General features: G+C 43.2%; 1 protein-coding gene across 1 annotated transcript in view; it reads left to right on the plus strand.

Moving 5' to 3' along the window:
- The window catches only part of hunk (hormonally up-regulated Neu-associated kinase), a 68,523-nt gene extending 61,459 nt beyond the window's left edge, over positions 1-7,064 (plus strand). The window contains exons 9-10 of the mRNA XM_041210694.1: positions 251-389; positions 5,537-7,064. Of these exons, the coding sequence (XP_041066628.1) occupies positions 251-389; positions 5,537-6,204 (807 nt within the window). The 3' untranslated portion in view covers positions 6,205-7,064. The remainder of the gene's footprint in view (positions 1-250; positions 390-5,536) is intronic.
- Positions 7,065-14,396: the final 7,332 nt, after the last annotated feature.

The following is a 14,396-nucleotide window of genomic DNA, read 5'->3' on the forward strand; positions in this document are numbered from 1 at the left end:
CAAAATCCTGGGACTCCCTCCCTAACAGCATTGTGGGTGTACCTACACCACATGGACTGCAGCGGTTCAAGAAGGCAGCTCAAGGGCAATTACATATAATCACCACCACCTTCTCAAGGACAATTAGGGATGAGCAATAAATGCTGGTGTAGCCAGCGATGCCCACATTCAATGAATAAGTTTTTTAGAAATGTCTTTGTAAATTCCATTTTTATTTAAGGGATATTTTTTATAACTTTCACCTCCATAGGAAAAAAAGCCCAAGAATCCAGAGAAAGGAGTGGAGCATTTCCAGAAACCATCCATAAGGAAAACAGAGAAAGGCACTAAACCTTCAAACCCCAACAAAACTGTGCTGAAAGAGAGGAAGGTTCCCAATCCAGAGAGAGGTAAATCTGCAACAGATGTAGAAAAGCAAAAAACATTGGAAACACTTAGCAAGTCAGGCAGCTTCTGTGGAGAGAGAAACAGTTAATGTTTCAGGTCGATGACCTTTCATCAGAACATCAGTGCTGAAACATATTTAAACTTTGGCTACATTATTTAATCATTCTTCATGCATTTTTGAGATTTTTTGTTGAGTGAAAGTGTGCAATACAAATCAAGTCCTGCAGTATCTGCAAAATGAAAAGACAGTTTCATCTTTCTGGTGTAGATTTTTCAATCAAATTGATAAAGGCTTCATTCCTAAAACAGTAACCTATCTTCAAAGTTGCCTACAGACCTGCTGTGTAGTTCTAGCAGGGTGCTTCCCAAACATTTTCCTAGTGTGACCCCATTTTAATGCCACAGACTTTGTGTGACCCCCAAATTTGGGGGGCTATGAGAGTTATTGAGCGGGGCAAGGGGGAAGGCTTCAGTTGTTGAATGGGAGTGGGCGAGAACGATGGCGGGGGGTGAGGAGTTGGGCATGCCCCATTGTCCCCTATTTCAACCCCACCCACCCCGTGACCTTCATATCCTACCTTCCCTCCTTCACGCCCCCATCTCCCTCGTGGCAAGAATTGATGAACAGGCACGGGCCTTGCAGCTCTCCGAAATCAGTCCAAGGTTCACAGCAGCCATTACTGCCCCGGAGCTCACGGCCATAAAATCTCATCTTGCAACCCCACTGGGGGTCCCAACCCACTGTTTGGGATGCCCTGTTCTAGCATTTTCTGTTTTTATTTCAGACTTGCATTTGCACATTTTTTGTTTTGTCAATTTATTCATTTTGTTGCTTGTTTGTTCTCAGCTAAGCAGGCTAACTTTTTGCCCTAACAGTTGCAGTGATGAATTGATGACTGACTTTCCCTTAACCTGCTGAGTTGCATGCAATCACTTTGTACTTGTGTCCTGTAAATCCTAGTTATTCTACATCTTATGAATTATTTCACCATCAGAAATCAGTTTCTATTTTGAGTCATTGCGCTTTAATTCGAAGTTGGCCTTTGCAAAGATGGAGCGTTTGCTTGAAAATCATTGAAATTTTTTATATAATTTTAAAAACTACTCAGAATAACTAGGCACATGGCCATAAAGGAGAAAGGGAGGGCCAATTCCAGAACAGCCTGGATGACGAAGGAGTTGGAGAGTAGGATGAAGCAGCAGAAAGGGGCATCTGACAGGTGTTAGTTTGCTAATACAGGGCAGAATCATATATAAAGTAGGAAGGACAGGTGAAAAGGGTTGTAAGAGCCTTGGCCTTTATTGTATAGGGATTGGAGTACAAGAACAAAGAAGTCTTGCTATAGTTGCACAGGGCTTAGACCACACCCTGAGTACTGTGTGCGGTTTTGGTCTCCATGTTTAAGGAAGGATATACTTGCATTGGAGGTGGTACCATGAAGGTTTACTAGATTGTTCCCTGGAATGAAGGGGTTGTCCTGTGGTGAAAGAAAGGCTGACTAAATTGGGCTTATATTCTCTGGAGTTTAGAAGAATGAGAGGCAATCTCATTGAAACATACAAAATTCTGAAGGTGTATGATGGGGTGGACGCTGAGAGATTATTTCCGCCAATTGGGGGATCTAAAATATGGGGACACAGCCTCAGGATAAGGGGCCAATTATTTAGGACTGAGATGAGGAGAAATTACTTCACTCAAATGGCTGAGAATCTTTGGAATCCCCTAACTCAGAGGCTTGTTGCTGCTCCATTATTGAATATATTTAAGGCAGGGATAGACAGATTTTTGGTCTCGCAGAGAATTTGGGGATATGGGGAGCGGGCAGGAAAATGGAGTTGAAGCCCAAGATCAGCCATGATCATGTTGAGTGGCGGAGCAGGCTCAATGGGCCATATGATCTACTTCTGCTCCTAAGAGGAACAGTGAGAGAATACAAGGATAAATTGGCAGTTGATAGGTACATTAACAGTAAAAGATTTGTCAGAGGAGTGGTGAGGGAAATTAAGGTTCAAATTGGAGATCTACTGGTGAAGGCAGAAGGCATTGCTGAGTATAGCATACATGAGTATTTTGCATTTTTCAAGGAAAAGAACTCTGTAAAGGAAGTTGCTTGGCAACTGGAAATAGATAAAGAGGACGTACTCTGAATGCTGGCACAAAATAAAGTAGATTAGTCACCTGATCTGGATGGAATGCATCCTAGGTTTCTGAGGGAAATAAAGGCAGAAATTGCAGAAATTAAAGCAGAAAATGCTGGAAAAACTCAGCAGGTGTGGCAGCATCCGTGGAGAGAGAAACAGAGTTAACATTTCGAGTCTGAATGACTCATCTTCAGAGCTCTGCAGAAGAGTCCTACGGACTCGAAATGTTAACTCTGTTTCTCTCTCCACTGATGCCGCCACACCTGCTGAGTTTTTCCAGCATTTTCTGTTTCAGCTTCCCAGCATCTGCAGTGTTTTGCTTTTATTGCAGAAATTGCGGAGGTGCTGACCACAATTTTCCAACTCTCCTTGGGTACAAGAGTGCTGCCAAAGGACTGGAGGATTACAGATGTTACACACTTGTTCGAAATGGAGAGAAGGTTAAACCTGGCAATTACAGACCAGTCAGTTTAATGTCAGGGGTGCAGAAGCTTTTAGAAAACAATAATCTAAGTAAAAAAGTTGGACAAACATGGACTAATGAAGGGGAACCTGCGCAGATTTGTTAATAGCAAATCATGTTGACTAAGTGAATTAAGTTTTTTGATGAAGTAACAGAGTGTCTGGATGAATGCAGTGCAGTTGATGCTGTATGAAGAAGCTTCCAAAAGGTGTGTGACAAAGTGCCACATGTTAGACTTGTTAACAAAATTGAAGCCATGAAGCCCATGAAAGGGGGAACAGCAGAATGGATGCAAAATGTCTAAGGGCTAGAAAGCAGATAATTATGGTAAATGGTTGTTCTTCAGACTGGAGGGAGATATAGAGTGCAGATCCCCAAGGTTGAAAACAAGGATGACTGTTGTTTTCAATACACATTAATGACATGGACCTGCGATGACAGAACATGGTTTTGAAATTTGTACATGATACAAACACAGGCCTGAATTTTACAGATGACAGGTTCTCGCCTCCCACTATCTGAATAGTTGGCAGAGTGTTAAATGGTTGCGGGCGGGACTTCCGCCCCTCACTTGGGAGGAAGTCCCACTTTCGAGAGCTGCTGGCCAATCTGATTGATCCCTGCAGTAACAGCGCTACAGTGGGCAGAAGAAGAAATGCAGGAGGACACCTGAGGCTAGGTCCGGGCACATGAGGCCCAGGTAAGTTCAAGGTATCCACGGTATGGAGGGTAGGGAAGGCCTAGGCTGATGCAATGGGGGTAATCGGGGTCTTGGGGGAGGTCTGGAAGCCACCTTAAAGTGGGGGGGGGGGGGTGCCAGACTTCAGAAGGGAGCTTCTGATAGAGGTACCCTTGCCCCCCTGCCCCCCACCTCCCCCGCCGTGCCCTTCCCGTCTGAGATGTAACTCTGTTGATTTTTGGCCTTCCTCCTGCAACTTCAATCCTCCCACCAGCATAAAAGTTGAGGCTGGGTGGGAAAAGGCCCAAAAGAGGCCAATTATTGGCCAGTTAAGGGCCTCAAATGGGGCAAGGGTGGGCTTTGCGGTGTGGTCAGGGCAAATGGGAACCTGGAGGGAATCCTGTCCCTTCAATTTCACACTCAGCCCACCCCTCTGTGAGGAAGCATAAAATTCTGGACTTGGAAGTGCAGTAAACGGTGAAGGAGTTAGTAAGAGATTTCAAGAGAACATAGACAGGCTGGTGGAAAGGGCAGACACAGCCCCCACATGAAATTCAACACAAAAAACACGTGAGATAATCAATTTTGGTAGGAAGAATGAGAGATAATACATATTAAATAGTACAATTTTAAGAAGAGAGGCATTTGGGGATGCTCAATGGTGCAGAAATCTGTGAAGATGGCAGCACAGGTTAATAGAGCAGTTAACAATGTGTATGGAATCCTGGGCTTTATGAAAAAAGGCATTGAGTACAAAACCCAAGAAGTCATGTTAAACCTGTATAAAACACTAGTTTGACCTCAATTGGATTATCGTGTCTAATTCTGGGCACTACATCTTAGGAAGGACATAAAGGCTTTCGAGGGGATGCAGAGGAGATTTACTAGAATAGTTCCAGGGACATGGATTTACAGTCACATGGATAGAGAAGCAGGGAAAAGAGTGGGGTAGTGGGACCAACTGGATTGTTCTTCAAAAGCGTTAGCACAGGCTCAGTGGGCAAGTTGCCTCCTTAACTGCTGGCTAAGTGTTTGTTGTGACTCATTTGGTAGCTCTCCAGCCTCTGAGTCGGAAGGCTGTGACTTCAAATCCCACTTCAGAGATATGAGCACAAATATCTACACTCTAGTGCAGTGCTGGGGGAGTGCCCCTCACTGCTGGAGATATTGTCTTTCAGCTGAGATATTAAACCAAGACCCTGTTCTCTAATGCGAATGTAAAAGATCCCATGGTGCTATCTTGAAGAAGAGCAGAGGAGTTATCCCTGATGTCCTGGCTAATATTTATCCCTCAATCAACAAAACAAAGATAGGTTATCTGGTCATTATCGCATTACAGTTGTGGGAGCTTCCTGTGTATAAATTAGCCAATGCTTTTCCTATGTTACAACAGTGACTACACGTCAAAAGTACTTCACTGGCTGTAAAGCGCTTTGGGATGTCATGAAAGGCGTTATATAAATGCAAGTCCTTTTACAACTCTATAATTCTAGAATGTCCATAAAATATAACCTGGATATTACCTTGTGCAATTATTATCATACAAATCCTTAACCCCTTCATATCAATTTTTTGACTGCTTTTTTAATGTCGGCTTTAGCCACTTGAAACAAACTAGCTAATGTTTCGTTTAAAACAGTGGATGAATTTAATACAAAGATAGTAAACATTCATAGAATAATATCAAACATTCTAATCTCCATGCCTATATTTTTGAAATGGAGGACTGCTGTTGGCACTACAGAACAGATTTTGTTTTTGCTCTATGTTCGGTGGAGTTGCAAAGTTCCTGAGAGAAATAAATCATTTCAAAGTGTCCTTGTTGTCAGGAAATCTGAAACTCTGTTTTCATCTTCTGTCTACAGGGCTAATGCTGGAACCTTGCCTTCCTGTATCTATTCCAGCTGGTGAAGCTACAAACAGCAAGAATGGGTGTGTCAACTCTTGTTCCTTGGAGTATTTGGAAATGCATCGCCCTCTCCCTGGGACCCCTATGCCTGTCAGACAGTATGACTCTCAGCCACTCGACACTGTGGGCCCAAAACAAGGAGCAAAAGATAGTTTTCCCATTGTGAGCAGTGGGTATCCTTCTTGCACTGGGCAAGATCGAATTGAGCTAGTTCCTCAGCATAGGGGCACGGGACCTGCAGGAGTTTTCTCTTATGCATCAACTGAACAGAATGCAGCTTCAGCTCAGCAGTACGAGTGCATAAGATCCATGAAACCTCTGAGTCATCCTGCTCACACCCCTCCAATGCATGAAGAAAAGAAAGACCTTATGGGAGCCCAGATGGTATCACATATTCCGTCTGTTTCCGGTAATGCAAGATCCAATGAACTGGGCAATCCTTATCTGGTTAAAAGCAGGGGCAAGTTTCCAATGATGGGCATTGGACAGATGCTAAGAAAACGGAATCAAATGATACAATTAAGGCTGGACAAGCCTAAAGAAGCAAGTGGCCCTGAGTTACCCACGTCAGATATTATACACAAGATGCTGTGTACTGTTGGCAGTCTGCAACCCCGCTACTAATTTCACTCCTCATGCACAATTGGACGTCAATGTGATTTAGCTCAAGGGACAAATACCAAGTCTGTGAAATTGCTTACTATATTTTTTTTTCAATAGAATTTTTTCGTAAAGCCTCTCAGGAACATATATAGATAATATTTAACCTAATTTTAGAATGCTAAAGCTAACTTCGATCTTTATGTTGCAAGGCTAAGAATCTGGTCATATGTCAATGTAATTTAAAACAGCGCAAAGTTCAATTATCCTGTGTATAATTACCTTACAAAATCCACTCCAAAAGGATCCTTGCTTGTTGAACCATTTTCATTTGGGGATTGTGATTTTTTTTTTAAATTCATGCTACAGTAGTTGATATATCAGGCAGCTATCCACCAAAGGGCTGAAGGTTACATTGTACCTGAGAAGCAGTTCTGTTGTGTTTTTACCCATATTCATGGCATTCTCTTACTGAGGCCAAATTATCTGCATTCTTCTCAAGCAGTTGTGTGCATTTTAATTATTCTTTAGATGGATAGTGAGAGATTTAACAAAACTAAATGTCAAACACACTGAGAAACTGATATATACCATTTAACGCTAACACAATGATTGCAAATATTTTTAATATAAAGCTGTATGCTTGATTTAAAATAAATTGCACTCCGTACTTTTTTTCTAAATGTCCCCCTTAACAACAAATAGGGCAGAAAAATCAAGGAATCTCAATTTTTGTGTGTAGATTTACATAAGACACATTAAAACGTACAGCAGAAATTTTCACTCTGTGGGCAGGCGTTTGCCTGACCCGCTGGAGAGTGAAGTGACCCGCATTTAACGTCGGCCGAGCGTGCCAATGTCATCGCGCAGTAGTTCGGTCAGTGGCTGCGCATTCGAGTTGGCCGCAGGTCTGCCAACAATTAAGAGGCCTGTTAAGGCCATTAAATAATCAATTAAATCAAAATTTTCACTGCCAGCAGGCCAAGCGGCCTTTGCAATTTTTTGGAAAGCTCATCCACGGACGGGAGGAGGTTTCCAAAAGCAAATAATAATAAAATAAAAGTTTTAAAATTTAATTAATAACATGTCCCTGCTCATGTGACACAGCCACATGAGGGGGACATGTTTTATTACATTTTTATTTTCTTTTGTTTTATTTTTTGAAAACGCTTCATCCCCCTGAGGCAGCTCCGTGGCTCAGGGACATTATGCAGCGTACATTCGTGTGCACATGTGAAGTTCGTGCTTGACACGTGTGCCCTCCTTCCCCCACATGTACAGGCAGCGCTCAGCATTTCACACTGGGCCTTAATTGGCTCACCAGCGTGAAATCGCAGTCCGGTCCCGATCGCGGGCGGCAGTCGACTTCCTGGCCGAGCCCACCCACCTAGGGCAATATTCCTGTGCTAGGAAGAAGGTTTAGTGGGACACTCACCTCTGCTTTTTGCTGTTAATGGTGGGAGACTGCTGCCAGGTTCCAGCATGCTAGAACGTGGTTGTGGCACGCTGGCTGGGAGCTGCAGCATGTGCATGGTGGTTGAGGCTTCTTGGACTGTTGATCACTCTCTTGTATCACTTCCACTGGAGGCATCCTGGTTATCTCGTGGATGGTAGGCTGGTCTGACTACTGGGGGTTTTCTGAGACCTGCAGTGGGAATGGACCAACCTGCTCCACAAAGAGCTGAAATCCAAGTCTGAATACTCTTTAGTGTTTGAGTACTTGGGCTGTGCAGTTCTGGTTGGCTAATGATAGAGGGTTGGCTAATGATAGAGGGTTGGCTAATGATAGAGGGTTGGCTTGGCATCCTCAGCCACCTGGAGGAGATCCAAAGTTACGCAGGCATCCCTGCCCAGGAGAGAGAAAGGTTGGTTGCGGATGAAATACATCAGCTCATAGATCTGTTTGCTGCCATTCCTCAGTGGTTCCAGGATCATGCCACTGACTAGTAGTCAGACTCCCCCGCCCTGTAAAGTGGAGGGTCCGTCATTTGAAGCCTGAGGTCTTTGAGCCATGTACTTGTCCGACAGAACAGCACATGAATCTAATTTAAAATATTTTGGATGGCCATTGACAAAGATGTCTGCATTCCAGAATGCGAAACCACATTCCTTGAACTTACCCAAGAAGCATGGCAGTTCTGGGATTTCGCTCTTGACCTCGGAGATGACTTTTGGGCCTTCTGTGCATTTCTGGGGCTTTGATTTGCGCAGTTTGCCATAGTGTCCAATCCTGTTACAGTGGAAGCATTGAGCTATACTCACACGACACTGATCTCTCCTGTGAGGGTGCCTTGCACTGCAGTGCTAGCAAGATCGCTCTGCTGGGCAATTTGGCAATTGCTTTCCTGACTTGGATTGTCCCTGTGTCCTTGTGGCCTGATAAGCTGGTCTGAGGGCTGGCTTTTTCCCCACGTTTTATTCTCTGCCTTTAAGATTGCCTGTGCTGCTCATGGTGTTCGGATGTCTAACTATCTGGATTGCCTTGTCCAGGATTAGATCTTCTTTACCTGATAGGAGGTCAGTAGAGAAAGACTAGGGCCCATTAAGGACCATAGTGGTAATTTGTGTGTGAAGCCAGAAGATGTAGGTAGGTTTCTAAATGAATACTTTGTGTCTGTGTCCACAAGTGAGAGGGATGATATGGGTATGGAAATCAAGCAGAAGGACCGTGATATAATTAAAGAAATTAGCATAGAAAGGGAGGACGTCCTAAGTGGTCTGGCAGGCTCAAAAGTAGATAAATCTCCAGGCCCAGATGAAATGTATCCCAGGCTGTTGAGTGAGGCAAGGGAGGAGATAGCAGGGGCACTGGCAATAATTTTCAATACCTCTCTGGCCACTGGAGAGGCGCCAGAGGACAGGAGGACAGCCAATGTGGTACCATTATTCAAGAAGGGAGGAAGGGATAAACCAGGGAACTACAGACCAATCAGTCTAACCTCAGTGTGGGGAAACTATTGGAAGTAATTCTAAGGGACAGAATTAATCTACAGTTGGAGAGGCAGGGGTTAATCAAGGACAGTCAGCATGGTTTTGTTAATGGGAGGGCATGTCTGACCAATTTGATTGAATTTTTCAAAGAAGTGACCAGGTGTGTAGATGAGGGCAATGCATTTGACATAGTCTACTTGGACTTTAGCAAGGCTTTTGAAAAGGTCTCACATGGGAGACTGATGACGAAGGTAAGAGCCCATGGGATCCAAGGCAATTTGGCAAACTGTATCCAGAATTGGTTGAGTGGCAGGAATCAGAGGGTGATGGTTGAAGGCTGTTTTTGTGACCGGATGCCTGTGTCCAGGGGGTTCCACAGGGATCGGTGTTGGAGTCCTTGCTGTTTGTGGTATATATAAATGATTTAGACATGAATGTAGGAGGGTTGATCAGTAAGTTCGCAATTGACATGAAAATTGGTGGGGTGGTAAATAGTGAGGAGGCCTTAGAGTACAGGAGGATATAGACAGGCTGCTCAGATGGGCTGATCAGCAGCAAATGGAATTTTATCTGGATAAGTGTAAGGTGATGCATTTGGGCAGGACAAACAAGGCATGGGAATACACAATGAATGGTAGGATCTTGGGAAGTGCCGAGGATCAGAGGGACCTTGGTGTGCATGTCCACTGGTCCCTTAAGATAGCGGGACAGGTAGATAGGGTGGTTAAGAAGGCATATGGGATACTTGCCTTTATTAGTTGAGACATAGAATATAAGAGCAAGGATGTTATGCTGGAACTGTATAAAATGCTGGTTAGGCTACAGCAGTTCTGGAATCTGCATTATAGAAGGATGTGGTTGCACTAGAGAGAGTGCAGAGGAGATTTACCAGGATGTTGCCTGGGCTGGAGAGTTTTAGTTAAGAGGAGAGATTGGATAGACTGGGGTTATTTTCCCTGGAGCAGAGGAGATTGAGGGGTGACATAATTGAGGTGTATAAAATTATGAGGGGCATAGATTTAAGAGGGAAGACAGGAAGGAACTTTTCCCCTTGGAGAAGGGATCAATAACCAGGGGGCATAGATTTAAGGAAGGGGCAGGAGGTTTAGAGGGGATGTGAGGAAGAATTTTTTCACCAAGAGAGTGGTGGGAATCTGGAACTCACTGCTGGAAAAACGGATCAGAATAGTTAGAATAGTAACCAGTTTATATTTCATCTCTCTTCTATTTTTACTTAGTTCTGTTGAAGGGTCATTCGGACTCAAAACGTTAACTGTGTTCCTCTCCGCAGATGCTGCCAGACCTGCTGAGTTTTTCCAGGTATTTTTGTTTTTGTATTAGAATAGTTAGGTTCTGTTGAAGAGTCATACGGACTCGAAATGTTAACTGTGTACCTCTCCGCAGATGTTGTCAGACCTGCTGAGTTTTTCCAGGTATTTTTGTTTTTGTTTTGGATTTCCAACATCCGCAGTTTTTTTGCTTTTATCTTAGAATAGTTAGGTACTTGTTTGACCAGCGCAGACTCGATGGGCCGAAGGGCCTTTTCCTGTGCTGTAGGCCTCTATGACTCTAATGAGATCAGAGAGTGTACCGTCTGTTACACCCACCACTATTCTACCCCTGAGTTCAGACCTTAAATCCCTGTATTCACACCTCTCTGCCATTCTGTAGAGATCATTTATGAAGGAATGAAAAGCTTCCCTTGGCAATTGGACCCTCTTATTGAATTTAGCGCTCTCCAGTATTTTATTGCTTAGCAAGTTAAATTAAATGTCAAAAGATTTTCAAACATCCTCAAATTTGCTGGATGACTTATTTAGTACTTTGCAGATGACATCAATGTAAGACAAGTGGGCCTATAGAGGAAGACAACGTGTACACCAGCTCTTCTGACTTTTTATTTAAACCAGAAGCCATGCTATACTTAAACATCTTTTCCTCCAAAGACCCCAATTTTGTGACTGGTCTGGGCTTTGGGTTCGTCCAAATTGAGTTGGAAATGTTGCACTGCGATCCGCACTAAAAATTTTGAAAATGTATGTGCAGCTTCCGATCTGATTCACCGGAAGCATCAGCAGTCGTGTCAGCGCCAAGAGCTCATTAGTGGGCACTCCCAGGACTGCAGCTAGGAATAAGAAGGCTCCTGGATCCCAGAGTCACCTAAGTCTGGTTAGGGAAAATTTGAGCAATTTAGGGAGGGGGCTGAGGAGGTGGGGGTGATGTGTTTTATAGAGCAGGCCAGTAGAAAGAAAGGAGAGCTGCCACTGAAGATGGTTCAGTCCCTTTCTTCCCACCCTTTGAATAAGTTCTTTTTAAAAGTGGCCTGCCTACTCCTCCTCAACTGCCCTCGCCAACCATTTTATGTCTTGGATAGCATGTTATTAGGCTCAATTGGCTTGTGAACAAGCTCATTTGTCTCCTAATTATTTATTTAAATATGGCAGGGGAACTGCTGATTTCTGCACCCACCCATCATCCCCTCCCCACCACACACCCCTCGTGTTATGGGGGCGAGCTCAGGGGTGGGTGGGCAGGTAGTGATGTTGGCACCCACCCTATTGTACGTGCCCTCATGCTGAAAACACGCCCCGCCGGGGCATGCAAAATGTAGCCCCATGTGTTTCCTTTCACTGCCTGTGATCAGTATGTTTGTGTAAGACGATGTGTTTCTCTTTCCCTTGTACTGTGTCCCAATTAAATCATTCAGCAGCAAGCTTTTGTGAGTTTTAAAATAAAGAAGGTTATTTATTCTCACATACTTGAATTAAACACGAGGTCTCACACACACTCTCTTACATACAATTAGATACAGATGAAGGTAATATATTATTATAAATTATTATAATCTCAGTCTCTTAATTTACACTCCCACAAGGTAAGCCTATAGTATCTTAGATGGCCTTGATGCTTTGAAGTTGAAGTAAGAGATTGGTAAAGCAAAGGATTCTCCGTAGGCTGTGAGGTTTCTTGTTGGATTTCTAGGAGGTTGGTTCCCAGATGAACCTTAATTAGAAGAGGTTCCTTCTCTTGGGTAGGATCTCCCACTTTCAATGTATTGCTGTTTATTGCTTTGGCTGCTTGGATAATTTGCAGCTGGTTCAACTGCTTTCTGGTGGAACTTTCTGTCTGCAAGCAGCTTTTAGCTGATTTTAAAGGCAGACAACAAAATGGTTCCCTCATCATATGACTTCCACAAGTTCAAAGTCTTTTTCCCAAACAAAGGGTTGATTCCAATCCTGTTTTGTTGAGATTCACCCAGTCTAGTTTAGTTGAAGGAAATAATCATAATACAATGGAAGGTTGATAGGGTCCATTAACATTCACCTTACAAACACTGAAATTCGGTGTCCTCTTTTGTCCAGGGTGAAACTGAGAGTCTGGTTAGCTAGAATACTATAGACCCTGTGTGTGTGTTGAGCGATCCTTAAATAAAAGAATGTGTGAATTCCCCAGATGGCTGTGAATGTCCATATTTAATCAGGGATTCACTTGAGACTTAGGACTGTCTGAAGCCCAAAATACCAAAGGTCACATGATTCACAGCAGCCATTTTAAAAGTCTGTGTGTGTGTGTCCAGATTTTAAAAGTATTGACTGAAAGTTCATAATATACTGGGACATGGTACAATCTACTTTGTCCTATTCCTTCATAATTTTAAATATCTTTATCAAGACATCTCACAATTATCTATGTTCCAATGAAAACAGTCCCAATTTTCAATTCTTTCTTTGTATTTGTATTTTCTTATATAATGCAACAACCATCTCCATTGTCTCAGTACGATTCCTATGGTTAGAAGCCCAAAACTGAACACTGTACTAAAAATGGTCACTTCTTGCAAGGTCTCTGCTAATATTTCATCATAGACATCAAGAGATTCGCCAAAGGTTGGTGACACGATCTTAATTGCAGCAGATCCAAAGCTCCCTTCTGAGTTAAGACAAGGGCTACCCCAACAACCTTTACCTGTCATTCACTTTTTGGATGCTGATGGATCTGCTGTATGCTTCCAGAATGTTCTGCTTTTATTTCAAATTTCCAGTGTTTTTCTTTTTTCAAATGTCCTTCACGGTGTTATGTACAGTTCATGACATAATGCAGTACTGTCTACATTCAGCCTGGCAGGCACGCATTGTTTATCAATAGTATTTCAGTGAGGAGCCAGTCTATTTACTAGTCTAAAGATTTTATTAACAAGTGTCCTCAGCTGCAATCATTAACTAAAGCTTGGCTGGGGATGGAGGGTGGTGTTGGGGGCAGAGGGTGTGAACACTCTATTCTGAATCAAAAAATACTTTTCCCAATGGAGCCCAGAGTGAGTTTGTGGAGGATCCTGCCTCATATCCCATGGTTTGAACCAGTAATGCTCCCCTTGGGTGACACTTGTTAGAATTTGTTGATTGCTTTGTGACATTGAGGATCCCAATATCATTTTACTGATTCAGGCAAAGTAAGCTGTTTATACCGGGCATCACCGTTCATTGGCTGCAAGAAATCTCTCTGATCTAGACAAGAGGCTGGGATAAATCTTGACATTGTATGCTAGAGTAAGAGAGGTGATAGCAAGTCGGCATCAACCTTGAAGTCAATGGAAATAAAAATTGGGGTGGGGGTGATATGTAAAACAGTTTTGCAACTTGCTACTGCCTAATGCAGTAGATTAAGATCCACCCTAGTGTTGGGTCCCTGGGGGATGAAAAGAAATCCAGAATTTTATTCCTATTGCTAGCCGAGTCAGTGAGTCTGCCTAAACAATGGCTTCCTAACTCTAGACCCTCAACAACTAACAACTGGGACATTTTCAGAACTGAAATCAAAGCCAGTTCCAGACACTGGATAAACATTACTTTTGGAAGTCGTTATGGAGAAAGAAGGTCACATGAGTCTAGAGAACAGTTTGAAATCTCTATATTCTTTTTTGAAAACTGAGAAATCCTCAATCTGCTGTCTTAACATCCAACTGGTGAGCCACTAAGAAGAAGACCCCTCCAGGCAGGACAACGACCTGTACCTCGAAACCTGTCTCTGCTGGAAGATTGTGTGCCATCACTTACAGAACCAATCCAGTCTCTGTGTTAAAAACAAAAAAACTGCGGATGCTGGAAATCCAAAACAAAAACAGGATTACCTGGAAAAACTCAGCAGGTCTGGCAGCATCGGCGGAGAAGAAAAGAGTTGACGTTTCGAGTCCTCATGACCCTTCGACAGAACTCTGTGTATCTCTGTGTATCTGCTTCATCTTGCGGTCAGCACCAACTGAAAAGCTAATACTACAACACTGGTCT

The sequence above is a fragment of the Carcharodon carcharias genome, chromosome 18 (assembly GCF_017639515.1).
Source record: "Carcharodon carcharias isolate sCarCar2 chromosome 18, sCarCar2.pri, whole genome shotgun sequence".
NCBI lineage: Eukaryota > Metazoa > Chordata > Chondrichthyes > Lamniformes > Lamnidae > Carcharodon > Carcharodon carcharias.